This window comes from Oncorhynchus gorbuscha, linkage group LG24 (assembly GCF_021184085.1).
Source record: "Oncorhynchus gorbuscha isolate QuinsamMale2020 ecotype Even-year linkage group LG24, OgorEven_v1.0, whole genome shotgun sequence".
NCBI classification, from domain to species: Eukaryota; Metazoa; Chordata; class Actinopteri; order Salmoniformes; family Salmonidae; genus Oncorhynchus; species Oncorhynchus gorbuscha.
In genome coordinates this window covers 10,357,472-10,371,013 of record NC_060196.1, presented here as the reverse complement: position 1 = coordinate 10,371,013, position 13,542 = coordinate 10,357,472, and the positions used below count along the sequence as shown (strand labels likewise).

At 41.9% G+C, this 13,542-nt stretch overlaps 1 protein-coding gene across 3 annotated transcripts; it reads left to right on the top strand.

Moving 5' to 3' along the window:
* The first annotated feature begins 1,079 nt into the window (after positions 1-1,079).
* Positions 1,080-5,097, top strand: LOC124012405 (zinc finger protein 583-like). Of its 3 annotated transcripts, XM_046325991.1 has the most exons (4): positions 1,090-1,686; positions 2,070-2,200; positions 3,385-3,549; positions 4,129-5,094. In XM_046325991.1, exons 1-4 carry the CDS (start codon positions 1,428-1,430, stop codon positions 4,540-4,542), a joined length of 969 nt encoding a protein of 322 aa, XP_046181947.1. In that variant the 5' UTR covers positions 1,090-1,427; the 3' UTR covers positions 4,543-5,094. The 3 variants fall into 3 exon arrangements, with proteins under 3 accessions (XP_046181946.1, XP_046181945.1, XP_046181947.1); XM_046325990.1 differs by having other exon boundaries at positions 1,080-1,686; positions 2,070-2,161; positions 3,385-5,097; XM_046325989.1 differs by having other exon boundaries at positions 1,085-1,686; positions 3,385-5,094.
* Positions 5,098-13,542: the final 8,445 nt, after the last annotated feature.

Below are 13,542 nucleotides of genomic sequence, written 5' to 3'. Positions count from 1 at the left end.
CTTGCTCCACAACCCAAAATTAGTCATTTGTGTCTGGGACCAGACAGGATATAGTGTGAGGTTTTGCAGTGCTTGTATATGGTCAGACGGATAGGGGTATTTGTGGTGATGTTCTGGGTACAAAGTTCTTAATGGCATTGTCAATCAGTAAAGCAGAAGCAGTGCCAGAAATATGGGAGGGAAAGGGAGAGACTTATTAGATTTGAGGAGCAGTGTGGTTCAAGAGCCAAGATTAAGTCAACTGCTGTGGAAATCTTCAGGGGATGTAGTATTTAATTATGTATTTCGTTTCCTTAAGGAGACAAGACTATCGGGTAGGATTTAGAGCTTCCATGTCTCTTGTAAGGCAGCCTTAAAGTTGGTTGCCAACCGCCATATAAAATCCACAGAAGAAGAACCCAACATTATAGCATGAATTTCATCAACAATTAGTACAACATAATATTTTCCAAGATGTGAGATACTAACTTGTTCTCTGTAATATCATATAGCTTTGGAATCGTGACATTACAAAAGGAAATAGGCAGGTTTTATTTTTTAATACATTTTTATTCATAATACAAAAATCAACAACTTACATTGCTACATTAAACATGTCTAACAAAACACAGGTATTAACAAGAATCTTAAAACATACAAAAAATATCAAAATAATTTAAAAAATAACCAATTCTAGTTTAGCAATTGTATGACTCACTTGTTCTTTGAATGTAAATGTGTCATAATTTTGGGAAAACCTTGCACAATACTTATTTACCATTATGAACACTAGCCATGTTTTTGACAAAGGATATAATATGTTACTATTGCAAAGATAACAAGACAATTGAAATGATTGTGATTTTTTAAATTATTGTTGCCAAATACTTTATACACAAACAAAAATTCCAAAGTTCTATACAAAATGACACTTTTTTTTATTGGATTATCTTAAGACATTATCCCTAGTGAATAACATCTTCCTGAATCATGACCAAGTCATGGTCTTGCCTCCTCCAAACTGACTTCCATTTTTGAAGTCATTCAGTTACATTGTTAGTGCGGCCAATTGACTATCCAGTCAACATCATGGATAATCAGTGGCTCTATGCCTACTACGTCAGGTTACGGAGTATGTGTAGGGATGTGATTCGGATTGGACCCACGTACAATCGAATGGCAGAATACTCCCAAGTATCTCGAATGCACACACCTCTAACATTTACCATAGAAGAAGAATAACACCCTTCTCTTCAGTGTAAAAGGAAACGAATAATAACAAAAGTTTCCACGTTAGCGTTTTGTTATTTAGACGTTTATCAACACTCTTGAACTCAATGACTCATTTAATTAGACAGCATCGCATACTTACCCCAGGTCGTCTTTACTTTGCGTTGTAGACGGGACTTGATTAATGTTATTTAGGTAACGCTAGCTAGCAGCTAACAATGGCTAACTGTGTGGTTTTTCACACTCAAATAGCCTCCGTCATGGAGGTGCTAGCGAATGCAGCCGTGGCAGAGATCTGTAAACTCGTAGACGACGACTATGCAGTGTTTCGTTTGGAAATAACTCAAAGCCAGAAAGAAAACAGGACATTGCGAAGGAAACTACAGCTACTGGAACTGAAGGTGGCACGGGACCGCGTCCTCGCCAGTCGTCCCACTTGTGTCAAGATCCTCGACCGGTACAGTGTAACGGCAAGAGGTACGTTTTGTGGGAGGCTGCGCGGTCTTTCGCCGTTTATATATATTGGTCATTACACGTCGCCCCGTTCCATTCTGCACATGTGTTAAGACGCGTTACCCAGAATTGGGTCTTGGTCAAGTTTAGGATAGTATGCAGTAAATCCCCTGATTACTTAGCTTACACAGACACAATATTCTAACCATATTATTGATTTACTATTTACCTAATAAAAACAATATGCATGTAACGTCTATCTATAAATATTATATCAACAAGTTATTTGAAGTGTTACCTTACATCGTTGTCAATTATAGGCAGAGTAAATATGGTCAATAGTGTACAATATAGCGTTGAGCATTGACAGTACCTAACCATCTCTTTTCCCCCAATCACTCTCTCAGGTGAAGGACATCTCACTGGAGGCAACAGGAGTGCTGTGAAGCCCGTAGGACACAATACATGGAGAGATGACCAACCAATCACTGTTAATGAGGGGAGTAGAACCTCACCACAGCACATTATCATGATAGAGGTAGGGCTGTGACGGTCTTGGAATTTTAGGTTATCTAATTAGCCAGACCATTGTACACGGTTGAAAACATAAGTGATTGGAGGGGTATTACCATTACACTTTATCATCAGTAGTATTTCATTATTGTTATTCAAGTTATTACCTCTATTAGTCTAGTTTCCCCTAAATATTTGCACAAGGTTGCAAACCCTGCTGCTGCGGTCGGTCATGTGATGGCAGTGGTATTTGAATATGTTCTTCAGAGAGGACGTTGTAATTAGAGAAATTATGTCGCCTAAGCTACTGAAAATATACACTACCGTTCAAAGGTTTGGGGTCACTTCGAAATGTCCTTGTTTTTGAAAGAAAAGCGCATCTTTTTGTCCATTAAAATAACGTCAAGTTGATCAGAAATATAGTGTAGACATTTGGTGATGTTGTAAATGACTATTGTAGCTGGACATGGCAGATTTTAGAAAGAGGAGTGGCAGGCCCCGGTGCACAACTGAGCAAGAGGACAAGTACATTAGTGTCTAGTTTGAGAAACGGACGCCTTACAAGTCCTCAACTGGCAGCTTCATTGAATAGTACCTGTAAAACACCAGTCTCAATGTCAACAGTGAAGAGGTGATTCCAGGAGTTGCAAAGAAAAAGCCATATCTCAGACTGACCAATAAAAATAAAAGATTAAGTTGGGCAAAAGAACACAAACACTGGACAGAGGAACTCTGCCTAGAAGGTCAGCCTCCCAGAGTCACCTCTTCACTGTTGACATTGAAACGGGTGTTTTGCGGGTACTATTTAATGAAGCTGCCAGTTTAATGAAGCTGCCACTCTTTCTATTCTGGTTAGGGCCAGTGAAGGGAGTAGTACACAGCGTTTTACAATATCTTCAGTTTCTTTGCAATTTCTCGCATGGAATAGCCTTAATTTCTCAGGACAAGAATAGACTGACGAGTTTCAGAAGAAAGTACTTTGTTTCTGGCCATTTTGAGCCTGTAATCGAAAGTAGGCTATAAGATGGTGAATTGGCAAAGAAAGTAGGCTATGAAGGGGAGAAAGACAGAAATGCGATAGCATGAATGGATAATAATGCACTGTACATCCTTATTTATCTGCCATCGGAGAGCTTGTGAGACTTCCATATGATATTGTTATCCAACTCGTGTACCGGTAATAACCTCTTCTCTCTCTTCTTGTGTCAGTCTGCAGATGCAGAGTCTGCAGGTCCTGGAGTCAAGCAGGAGAGGCGTGGAGGAGAGGAAGACCCATGGCACAGCAGAGACATCGAGACTGGAGTGCCCCCTGTAGCCATGGAGGACCACACCACTGCCCCAGCGCAGCCCAGGACCTGCCATAGCATCATGGAGGTCAGTGGAATGCTGAATGCTGTCCTCAAGTCAGAGACAGAGAGCGAGACTTTAACTGTTAAACAAAGGATTTTACACACAGAGAGACTGGGCTGTTCACCTGCTCCCGGCTCAGAGTATTTACTTCATGCTAACCCAAGCTTGAGGACGGTTCATTCTCATCCCAACCCAAGTCAACCGATAGAGACTGGCAATGATCTGTGTTGTTCTTACGCTACAGAGATGGACACTGGCAACATGCTCTTCGGTTTAGAGACCCAGACTGATCTTTCTAAAGGGGACAGGAACCAGTATAGTGGTAGTGTATACTCTGAAGGGTGCCTAGATAAGAAAGGGGAAGTTATAGTGGTAGATGAGGTGATTGTAAAATTGGAGGGCGACGCTCCTCCCACATGGAATGCAGATAGTCACCTAGGAGATGAACACTCACAGGGCAGAGATTTCTTAAATTACAGGGACAGCTTAGAGACAAATGCAAATGTTGTGACCCACTCCCCTTTACACGCACTCAAGGATCATGACCCAGTGTCAACTTCAATGGGGCCTTCTGATTCTCACGGCCACGTGTTTTTTGATCAGGTATTGAACTCAAACGACATGGCTAGAGACCAGGCTCGGAGAGGGGGAGCCACGTCAGGTGGTAGTAAAGAGAAGAGGTTCCTCTGCATGTTCTGTAACAAAGGCTTCAGCAGCCCCCAGAAGGTGGAGATCCACCAGAGGGTCCACACAGGGGAGAAACCCTACAGCTGCACCCATTGTCACATGCGCTTCACTGAGGCTGGCACCCTAAAGAGGCACCAGAGGGTCCACACAGGGGAGAAACCCTACAACTGCCCCCAGTGTGAGAAGAGGTTCTCCCGCCAGGACCACCTTAAGATGCACCTGAAGGTCCACACGGGAGAAAGGCCATTCGCATGTACACAATGCGGGAAGAGGTTCTCAGAGAGGAGCTATCTCAGGATGCACCAGCAGAAAAACCATTCCACTCGATAGCTTCTGACTTTTCAATCAAACCCTGCATTAAAGACAAAGATACCTTTTTATTGTTGTCAGCAGAAAGCATCCCCAGATGCATTTGGAATAATGAGAGTAATACATTTCAGAATTGAATATTCCTGGGTTGAATATTGCATCCATACATTTTGTGGTATATAATCCAAAACAGTATGTTACATATTGTGTTTGGTACTGTGTAGGCTATATGATGTTCAAATGCCCATTTCCTTTCAAAAACGACTTAATTTTTCCCAGAACACTTTTAAATGAAAATCTATGCATTTGATCATGCAAATTTGTGGTTGAGACCTGTGTTATTATTATTATTTTTTCATATGGTGTATTTCAAAACTTTAATAAACGCAAAATGGGACTTCATTCTAAGACTTTTTTTCTTCTCATGGAGTCTCGCTTTAGTATACATATTCTGTCTGTAATGAAATGCACTATAAATGTTTAATACATTATTAGGGGTTCAGAGCAAAGTTGTTCTCTGAATTCTTATTTATTTTATTTTATTAAAAAAGTATGTCTCTTATTAAAGGATGTATCATAACAGCTGTATTCTGTCTTTTGAAAGTTATACAGCTTTAAAACTTGATTGCTGACATGCAAAACATTTTGGGACTATATCAACCGTGGACTAATGAAACAAATATGATCGTTTTCGAGGAGTTTTACTTTAGCTTTTATCAAACTAAGTTAAGGGATTGGTTAAGAGATGGCTGAGTTATTGATAAATAAAAATGCTTAATTAAAGGTGCAATATGCAGAAATTGCACTGCCGTTTACTGGTTGCTGAAATTCTAATAGTTTGCCTAATTTCAGTTTCTCACAAAATGAGCAAAAACAAGCAATGTAGAGAATCATTTTCACCATCTTTTCAATAACCAAAAAATGTTTTTCAGCTGTTTGAAGCTGCTGCTACTCACTTTAATAACTCTATCTACGTGTACATATTACCTCGATAGCGGTGCCCCCGCACATTGACATGGACTCTGTAGCGGTACCCCCTGTATATAGCCCCACTACTGCTGTTCTTTAATTATTTGTTATTCTTATCTCTTGTGGTATTTCCTAAAAGCTGCATTGTTGGTTAAGGGCTTGTAAGCAAGCATTTCACTGTAAGGTCTACTACACCTGTTGTATTCGGCGCGTGTGACAAATACGACTTGATTTGTTGTACAAAAGTAAATTACCCCAAAACTCAACTTAAACATGGCAAGCATAGAAATAGCGCACACAGAACAGATCTACTGCTTCTGAGACTTGCTTTCAATGAGTGACCTATAACTCACATTTCTATGTAAATTTGGTTGGGTCACCCAAAAAGTTATATATTTTTTTAACCTTTTAACTTTTTAGGCAAGTCAGTTAAGAACAAATTCTTATTTTCAATGACAGCCTATGAATGACAGATTTGTACCTTGTCAGCTCAGGGATTCAAACTTGCAAGCTTTCGGTTATAAGTCCAATACTCTAACCACTAGGCGACGCTGCCGCAACGCTGCCGCTTTAAATTAATCATAGAAAATGTACTTGTCATGGACTAAAAATCAGATTCACTCCAAATTTGGTCTTTGGGCTCACCACAATAGGACTTAAAGAGTTTGAGAAAATAATGTTAGTGCATTCAAAGATGGCCACACTATACCAGCAGATGCATATTGGCACATACACTAACATCTTATAATATGCACACAAACAAATATTTCTTCTCATGAACTATAGGTCCAAATGACACCAAATTATGAATGTAGGCCCATGGTACATGTCTTAACTTAGCTTTTCTCAAACTAAGGTATTGGCAGTTTTTACATGTCCATTTTAAAAACTACTGTAAATCCACTCCACAGTGGCCTATCAACTTGACTTGTCATTGCCATCATGGACGTCCCTAAGATGAACCATACTGAACCTCGGTATCTCAAAGAACAAGGAAACTATTAACCACCCGTTCTTTGCAAATGTAATGCAAATCATCTGCAATCATCTTCTCACAAATCAATGAATTAGCCTCTTATGAATTTAAGAATGATTAGTTGCGGCATTCAAAGTCGGGACACTTGACACCACTAGATGGTACCATATCACACCAGGACTATAAGAACAGAACCGGCAGACACGGGGCCGTGAAATTTGATATGTAAACCTTTATGTATATGTCTTTAGAATGCTGTGTGAATATAGTATCAGCTTTAGACGGCTACACCAGACTAGTTGGTGGCACTGTAGATGTCATTGGCACCATATGATACTAGAACAAAAATATTTATCGAGTGGACTTTGTTTGTCTGCATAATTTAAGTAAGACTGTGAAATAACGCTGAAAATATCTCAACATAAACCATTAGTCAAATTGACCCAGAAATGTGTATATAAACTCCATACATTAAGTAATTACATTAAGGATGATTACTTGCTGCATTTAAAAAAGATGACTAACTAACAGCACTTGACTTAACTTTACTTGTGGTTTTGAGCAATTAACATGGTAATACTTTCACTGATATCACATAAAGGAAGATAGTTCCTACATGATAGAGTACTTGCTTTTTTTTATCCAACTGATCTTGTGTCCTACCTGTGAACCCTGTTAATTCCTGCTCGCAGCTATATTTATTATTATTATTATAATTATAAATCACATCTGATCTCACCCTATTCTGCATAAACATGACAGAGCTTTATAATCAATATAAACGTAATAAATATACTTACACACACAGACACACTAACAAACACCTACTGTACACATCAAAATAGTTTAGTCAGGTTTGTCTGGTGATTACTTGACTGATCATAGTTGACTTATTTTTACCCACAACGTATTTATGTCCACCGTGATGGGTTTAACAATGAAGTCATTATGTAACTGCAGTATAGGACTCAAATGTAGTGGGGGATGGGTAAACACTCCATGTTGAAGTACCTGTATGTCTGTGTAATCTCTTCCAGGAGGAGGAGGGTCCAGAGGTGCTGCTTGTGAAGGAGGAGGGGTGTGAGGAGGGTCTGGGGAACCCTGAGGGGACCATGGTCATGGAGGACAACCAGACTACACCTCTTCCTGAACCCACAGATGAACCAGCTGAGCAGCACAGGACCACACACAGTCTCACTGAGGTGAGCCCACTGTGAACTGTCTGTATGGTATTAGGTCAAGGCCTGTAACCACAATGCATCTCGGAGTAGGAGTGCTGAAATAGCATCAGTTTAGCCTTTTTAGATCATAATGAATACCTCTGTATAGACAGATGGGGATCTGAACCTCGTTCAGCACATCTACTCTGAGACTCTTTGTGGATCTTGATTAATTTTGTCTTACGTGTTAGAGGGGCGGCAGCGTAGCCTAGTGGTTAGAGCTCACAACCGGAAGGTTGTGAGTTCAAACCCCCGAGCTGACAAGTTCAAACCCCCGAGCTGACAAGGTACAAATCTGTCGTTCTGCCCCTGAACAGGCAGTTAACCCACTGTTCCCAGGCCGTCATTGAAAATAAGAATATGTTCTTAACTGACTTGCCTGGTTAAATAAAGGTTAAAAAAATATATAAAAAAAGACCATGTCTTTGAATTATCAAACCATTAAAGAGTGGCAAGTAATCAAATCAACAAACATGTTTGTATAGTACTCAATCCCTCTTTGCCCAATCACAAGATGCTCCATAGCAGGTTGTTCATATCAGATTTCTTGATCCAACATCCTCTCACTCTGTATCTCTTACAGTCAGTAGACATGGAGGATGGGAAGCCTGATCTGCTGCTGGTCAAAGAGGAGACAGGAGAAGACAGACCAGCGAACACTGATCTGCTGAGTGGACTAAAGATGAGGGAGCAAGGTAAGGGAGAAATACATATAAGATACAGCATCTTACTGTATGTTTACATACAAAAACACACATACTTGACCAGGTAATTGACTCAACTCCATATCTAGAGTTACCACTGCCATGTTTTTAAAGTCTATTTTGTAACTTCTTCCTGCAGGCGGTTGGCTGGAGGCTAACAGAGGAGACTGGGTGGCCATTTTGGAACCCAGATGGGTGCAGCCAAGGGGGGACAACCAGGGGACAACTTTGGATGGGACAGCTCCCTTAACTCTGGGCTGGGGAACAACACCGTTAACCATGCCCAGAAACAGACAGTGCGGGAGAGAACAGACCGACTCGGCTAATAATGCTCCGTCCTACTCCTATAGTTGTGATTCAGAGAGACTGATGGCACCTCAGGTTAACCCCCTAACAGGTGCTGCCTTCAGCCTGCCTTCTATAGGATCTATCAACTGGACACTGCGACAACACAGACACTCCCTGGCCTTCGTCCTCCTCACACTCTCCTAATGTTAAACCAGACCTCGGACAACGCCTGTGCCTCAACAGTAAATGGCTACAGAAGCCCATTGACAAAGGACAGGAGTAATAATTATATTAGTAGATCCGGTGGCAAAGAAAAGCGCTTCCCTTGTCCATTCTGTGGGAAAGCTCACGGGAGAGAAAGTAGTCGGCTTACACGTGTGCCCGGGCCAATTTCTCCCACTCGTACAAGCTGAAGAGGTGCCAGAGGGTCCAGACGGAAGAAATCATACAGCTTCTCCAAGTGTGAGAAGAGGTTCTCCCACCAACACCAGTTGAAGAGTGCACCTGAAGATGTTGTTTGCCTGTATGCACTGCCGGAAGAGGTTCTCAGAGAGGAGCTACCTCAGCATACTCCAGCAGAAAATGCACACAAGCCATGTACACTGAATGTACAAAACATTGGGAACATCTTTCTATTATTGCGTTGCACCTCCTTTTGCCCCCGGAAAAGCCTCAATTCGTTGGGGCATTGACTCTACAAGATGTCAAAAGTATTGGAGGGGTCTCCAATGCTTTTCACAATTGTGTCAAGTTGTCTTTTGGGTGGTGGACCATTCTTGATACACACAGGAAACTGTTGAGCATGAAAAACCCAGCAGCTTTGCAGTTTTTGACACACTTAAATATATGAGCCTGGCACCTACTACCATACCATGTTCAAAGGCACTTCAATATTTTGTCTTGCCCATTCACACATACACAATCCATGTCTACATTGTCTCAAGGCTTAAAAATCCTTTAAAAATTTGTTTTTACTTCTCCTCCTCTTGATCTACACGGATTTGAAATTGATTTAACAAGTGACATCAATAAGGGATCATAGCTTTCACCTTGTCAGTCTGTCATGGAAAGAGGTGTTCTTCATTTTTTTGTACGCTCAGTGTGTAGTGATACATAGTACTATTTAGTTTGTTTGTAGTTAATTCTGTTGGTTTTGGATGTAGTAGGGAACTGGATGAGGTGAACTGAAGAGGGAATGAGTATGATGAGGCAGAGTAGATGATATGGTGATGGTTGGTGTGATGGTGTCTGTAAAAATGCTTCACTGATGAGGGGTGACAACTGTCCCTTTACATGAAATAGTGAAGATGTGTGTAATGTTGAACCTTTTCCAAAGTGTTCTAAAATGTATTTGATCAAGTTGAGGTTACTAGATTTACAAAAAAATGATTTACTGTGCATTCGCAAAGTATTCAGATCCCTTGACTTTTTCCAAATTGTGTTACGTTACAGCCTTATTCTAAAATGGATGGGGAAAAAAAACTCAACAATCTACACACAATACCCCATAATGACAAGCAAAAACAGTAAATATCACATTTACATAAGTATTCAGACCCTTTACTCATAACTTTAAAGCACCTTTGTCAGTGATTACAGCCTCAAGTTGTTTTAGGTATGCCGTTCAATGCTTGAAACACCTCTATTTGGAGAGTTTGTCCCATTCTGTTCTGCATATCCTCTCAAGCTCTGTCAGGTTGGATGGGGAGCGTCACTGCACAGCTATTTTCAGGTCTCTCCATAGATGTTCGATCGGGTTCGAGTCCGGGCTCTGGCTGGGCCACTCAAGGACGTTCAGAGACTTGTCCGGAAGCCACACCTGCGTTGTCTTGGCTGTGTGCTTAGGGTCGTTGTCCTGTTGGAAGTCGAACATTCACCCCAGTCTGAGGTCCTGAGCACTTTGGAGCAGGTTTTCAACATGGATCTTTCTGTACTCTGCTCCGTTCATCTTTCCCCTCAATCCTGACTAGTCTCCCAGTCCCTGCCGCTGAAAGACATCCCTACAGCGTGATGCTGCCACCACCATGCTTCACTGATGGTGCCAGGGTTCCTTCAGACATGAAGCTTGGCATTTAGGCCAAAGAGTTCAATATTGGTTTCATCAGACCGGAGAATCTTGATTCTCATGGTCTGAGAGTCCTTTAGGTGCCTTCTCGCAAACTCAGAGCGGGCTCGAATGTGCCACCTGGCCACAATGAACACCTGATTGGTGGAGTGCTGCAAAGATGTTTGTCTTTCAGGAAAGTTCTCCCATCTCCACAGAGAAACTCTTGAGCTCTGTCAGAGTGACCATCAGATTCTTGGTCACCTCCCTGACCATGGCCCTAATCCTCCGAATGCTCAGTTTTGCCGGGCGGCCAGCTCTAGGAAGAGTCTTAGTGGTTCCAAACTTCTTCCATTTAAAAATGATGGAGGCCACTGTGTTCTTGTGGATCTTCAATGCTGCAAAAATGTTTTGGTACCCTTCCCCAGATCTGTGCCTCGATTACAACCCTGTCTCGGAGCTCTATGGACAATTCCTTCAACCTCAAGGTTTGGTTTTTGCTTATATAGACAGGTGTTTGCATTTCCAAATCATGTACAATCAATTGAATTTATCACAGGTGGACTCCAGTCAAGTTGCAGAAATGTCTCAAGGATGATCAATGGAAACGGAATTCACCTGAGCTCAATTTCGAGTCTCATAGTAAAGGGTCTGAATACTTATTTCAGGTTTTTTTGCGAGAATTTCAAAAAATCTGTTTTTGCTTGTCATTATGGGATATTGCATGTAGATTGACGATTAAAAAAAATTTTTTTCATGCATTTTAAAATAAGGCTGTAAGGTAACAAAATGTGGAACAAGTGAAGGGGTCTGGATATGGATTTTATATAATAATAATAATAAACTCCAATGGCTCCATATTATTAGGTACTTGAATCACAGTGTTAGAGATGGCTTGACTATGGTTAACATTTTATAAATACATTTATAAATACATGTTTCTGTGTGTACAGCAAAGAGTTTCTTATCTAAACCCTTATGCTTTTCTGTACAATATTTGTTTGCGGTCTACAGTCCATGCAGAAAAAAGTAGTAGCGCGTGGCTAAACTTCTCAGCTGTTCTGATTCAACCAATCACTAGGGTGTTTTTGTTTGACCTACTCGAACATGACCAAAGCCATGACTGAAACAATAGTGAATTTGCCCTGGATATTTACAAGTAAATGTGATGTTTGAGGCTCTCTGTCACTAAGTGATTGTATAATGTACACCTGGGTTGGGCTCAATTTGAATTTCAGGAAGTAAACTGAGATTCCAATTCAATGATTGAAAAAACTGCATCTATTTTCCATACACTGAAAAGGAGAATCTATTTGTCAAAAGAATATATATAAACTGCTCAAAAAAATAAAGGGAACCTAAAATAACACTGAATGAATGAAATATTCTTATTAAATACTTTTTTCTTTACATAGTTGAATGTGCTGACAACAAAATCACCCAAAAATTATCAATGGAAATCAAATTTATCAACCCATGGAGGTCTGGATTTGGAGTCACACTCAAAATTAAAGTGGAAAACCACACTACAGGCTGATCCAACTTTGATGTAATGTCCTTAAAACAAGTCAAAATGAGGCTCAGTAGTGTGTGGCCTCCACGTGCCTGTATGACCTCCCTACAACGCCTGGGCATGCTCCTGATGAGGTGGGGGATCTCCTCCCAGACCTGGACTAAAACATCCGCCAACTCCTGGACAGTCTGTGGTGCAACGTGGCGTTGGTGGATGGAGCGAGACATGATGTCCCAGATGTGCTCAATTGGATTCAGGTCTGGGGAACGGGCGGGCCAGTCCATAGCAACAATGCCTTCCTCTTGCAGGAACTGCTGACACACTCCAGCCACATGAGGTCTAGCATTGTCTTGCATTAGGAGGAACCCAGGGCCAACCGTACCAGCATATGGTCTCACAAGGGGTCTGAGGATCTCATCTCAGAACCTAATGGCAGTCAGGCTACCTCTGGCGAGCACATGGAGGGCTGTGCGGTTCCCAAATGAAATGCCACCCCACACCATGACTGACCCACCGCCAAACCGGTCATGCTGGAGGATGTTGCAGGCAGTAGAACGTTCTCCACGGCGTCTCCAGACTCTGTCACGTCTGTCACATGTGCTCAGTGTGAACCTGCTTTCATCTGTGAAGAGCACAGGGCGCCAGTGGCGAATTTGCTAATCTTGGTGTTCTCTGTCAAATGCCAAACGTCCTGCACGGTGTTGGGCTGTTAGCACAACCCCCACCTGTGGACGTCGGGCCCTCATACCACCCTCATGGAGTCTGTTTCTGACCGTTTGAGCAGACACATGCACATTTGTAGCCTGATGGAGGTCATTTTGCAGGGCTCTGGCAGTGCTCCTCCTGATCCTACTTGCACAAAGGCGGAGGTAGCGGTCCTGCTGCTGGGTTGTTGCCCTCCTACGGCCTCCTCCACGTCTCCTGATGTACTGGCCTGTCTCCTGGTAGCGCCTCCATGCTCTGGACACTACGCTGACAGACACAGCAAAACTTCTTGCCACAGCTCACATTGATGTGCCATCCTGGATGAGCTGCACTACCTGAGCCACTTGTGTGGGTTGTAGACTCCGTCTCATGCTACCACTAGAGTGAAAGCACCGCCAGCATTCAAAAGTGACCAAAACATCAGCCATGAAGCATAGGAACTGAGAAGTGGTCTGTGGTCCCCACCTGCAGAACCACTCCTTTATTGGGGGTGTCTTGCTAATTGCCTGTAATTTCCACCTGTTGCCTATTCAATTTGCACAACAGCATGTGAAATTTATTGTCAATCAGTGTTGCTTCCTAAGTGGACAGTTTGATTTCAC

What these genes read in the sequence shown, in the direction of transcription:
- LOC124012405 (XM_046325989.1), top strand. Translation starts at nt 1,428, where the DNA reads ATGGCTAACTGTGTGGTTTTTCACACTCAAATAGCCTCCGTCATGGAG. An exon ending in GTACAGTGTAACGGCAAGAG is followed by an intron (nt 1,687 to 2,069) that starts GTACGTTTTGTG and finishes TCACTCTCTCAG; the next exon opens with GTGAAGGACATCTCACTGGA. An exon ending in AGCACATTATCATGATAGAG is followed by an intron (nt 2,201 to 3,384) that starts GTAGGGCTGTGA and finishes TTCTTGTGTCAG; the next exon opens with TCTGCAGATGCAGAGTCTGC.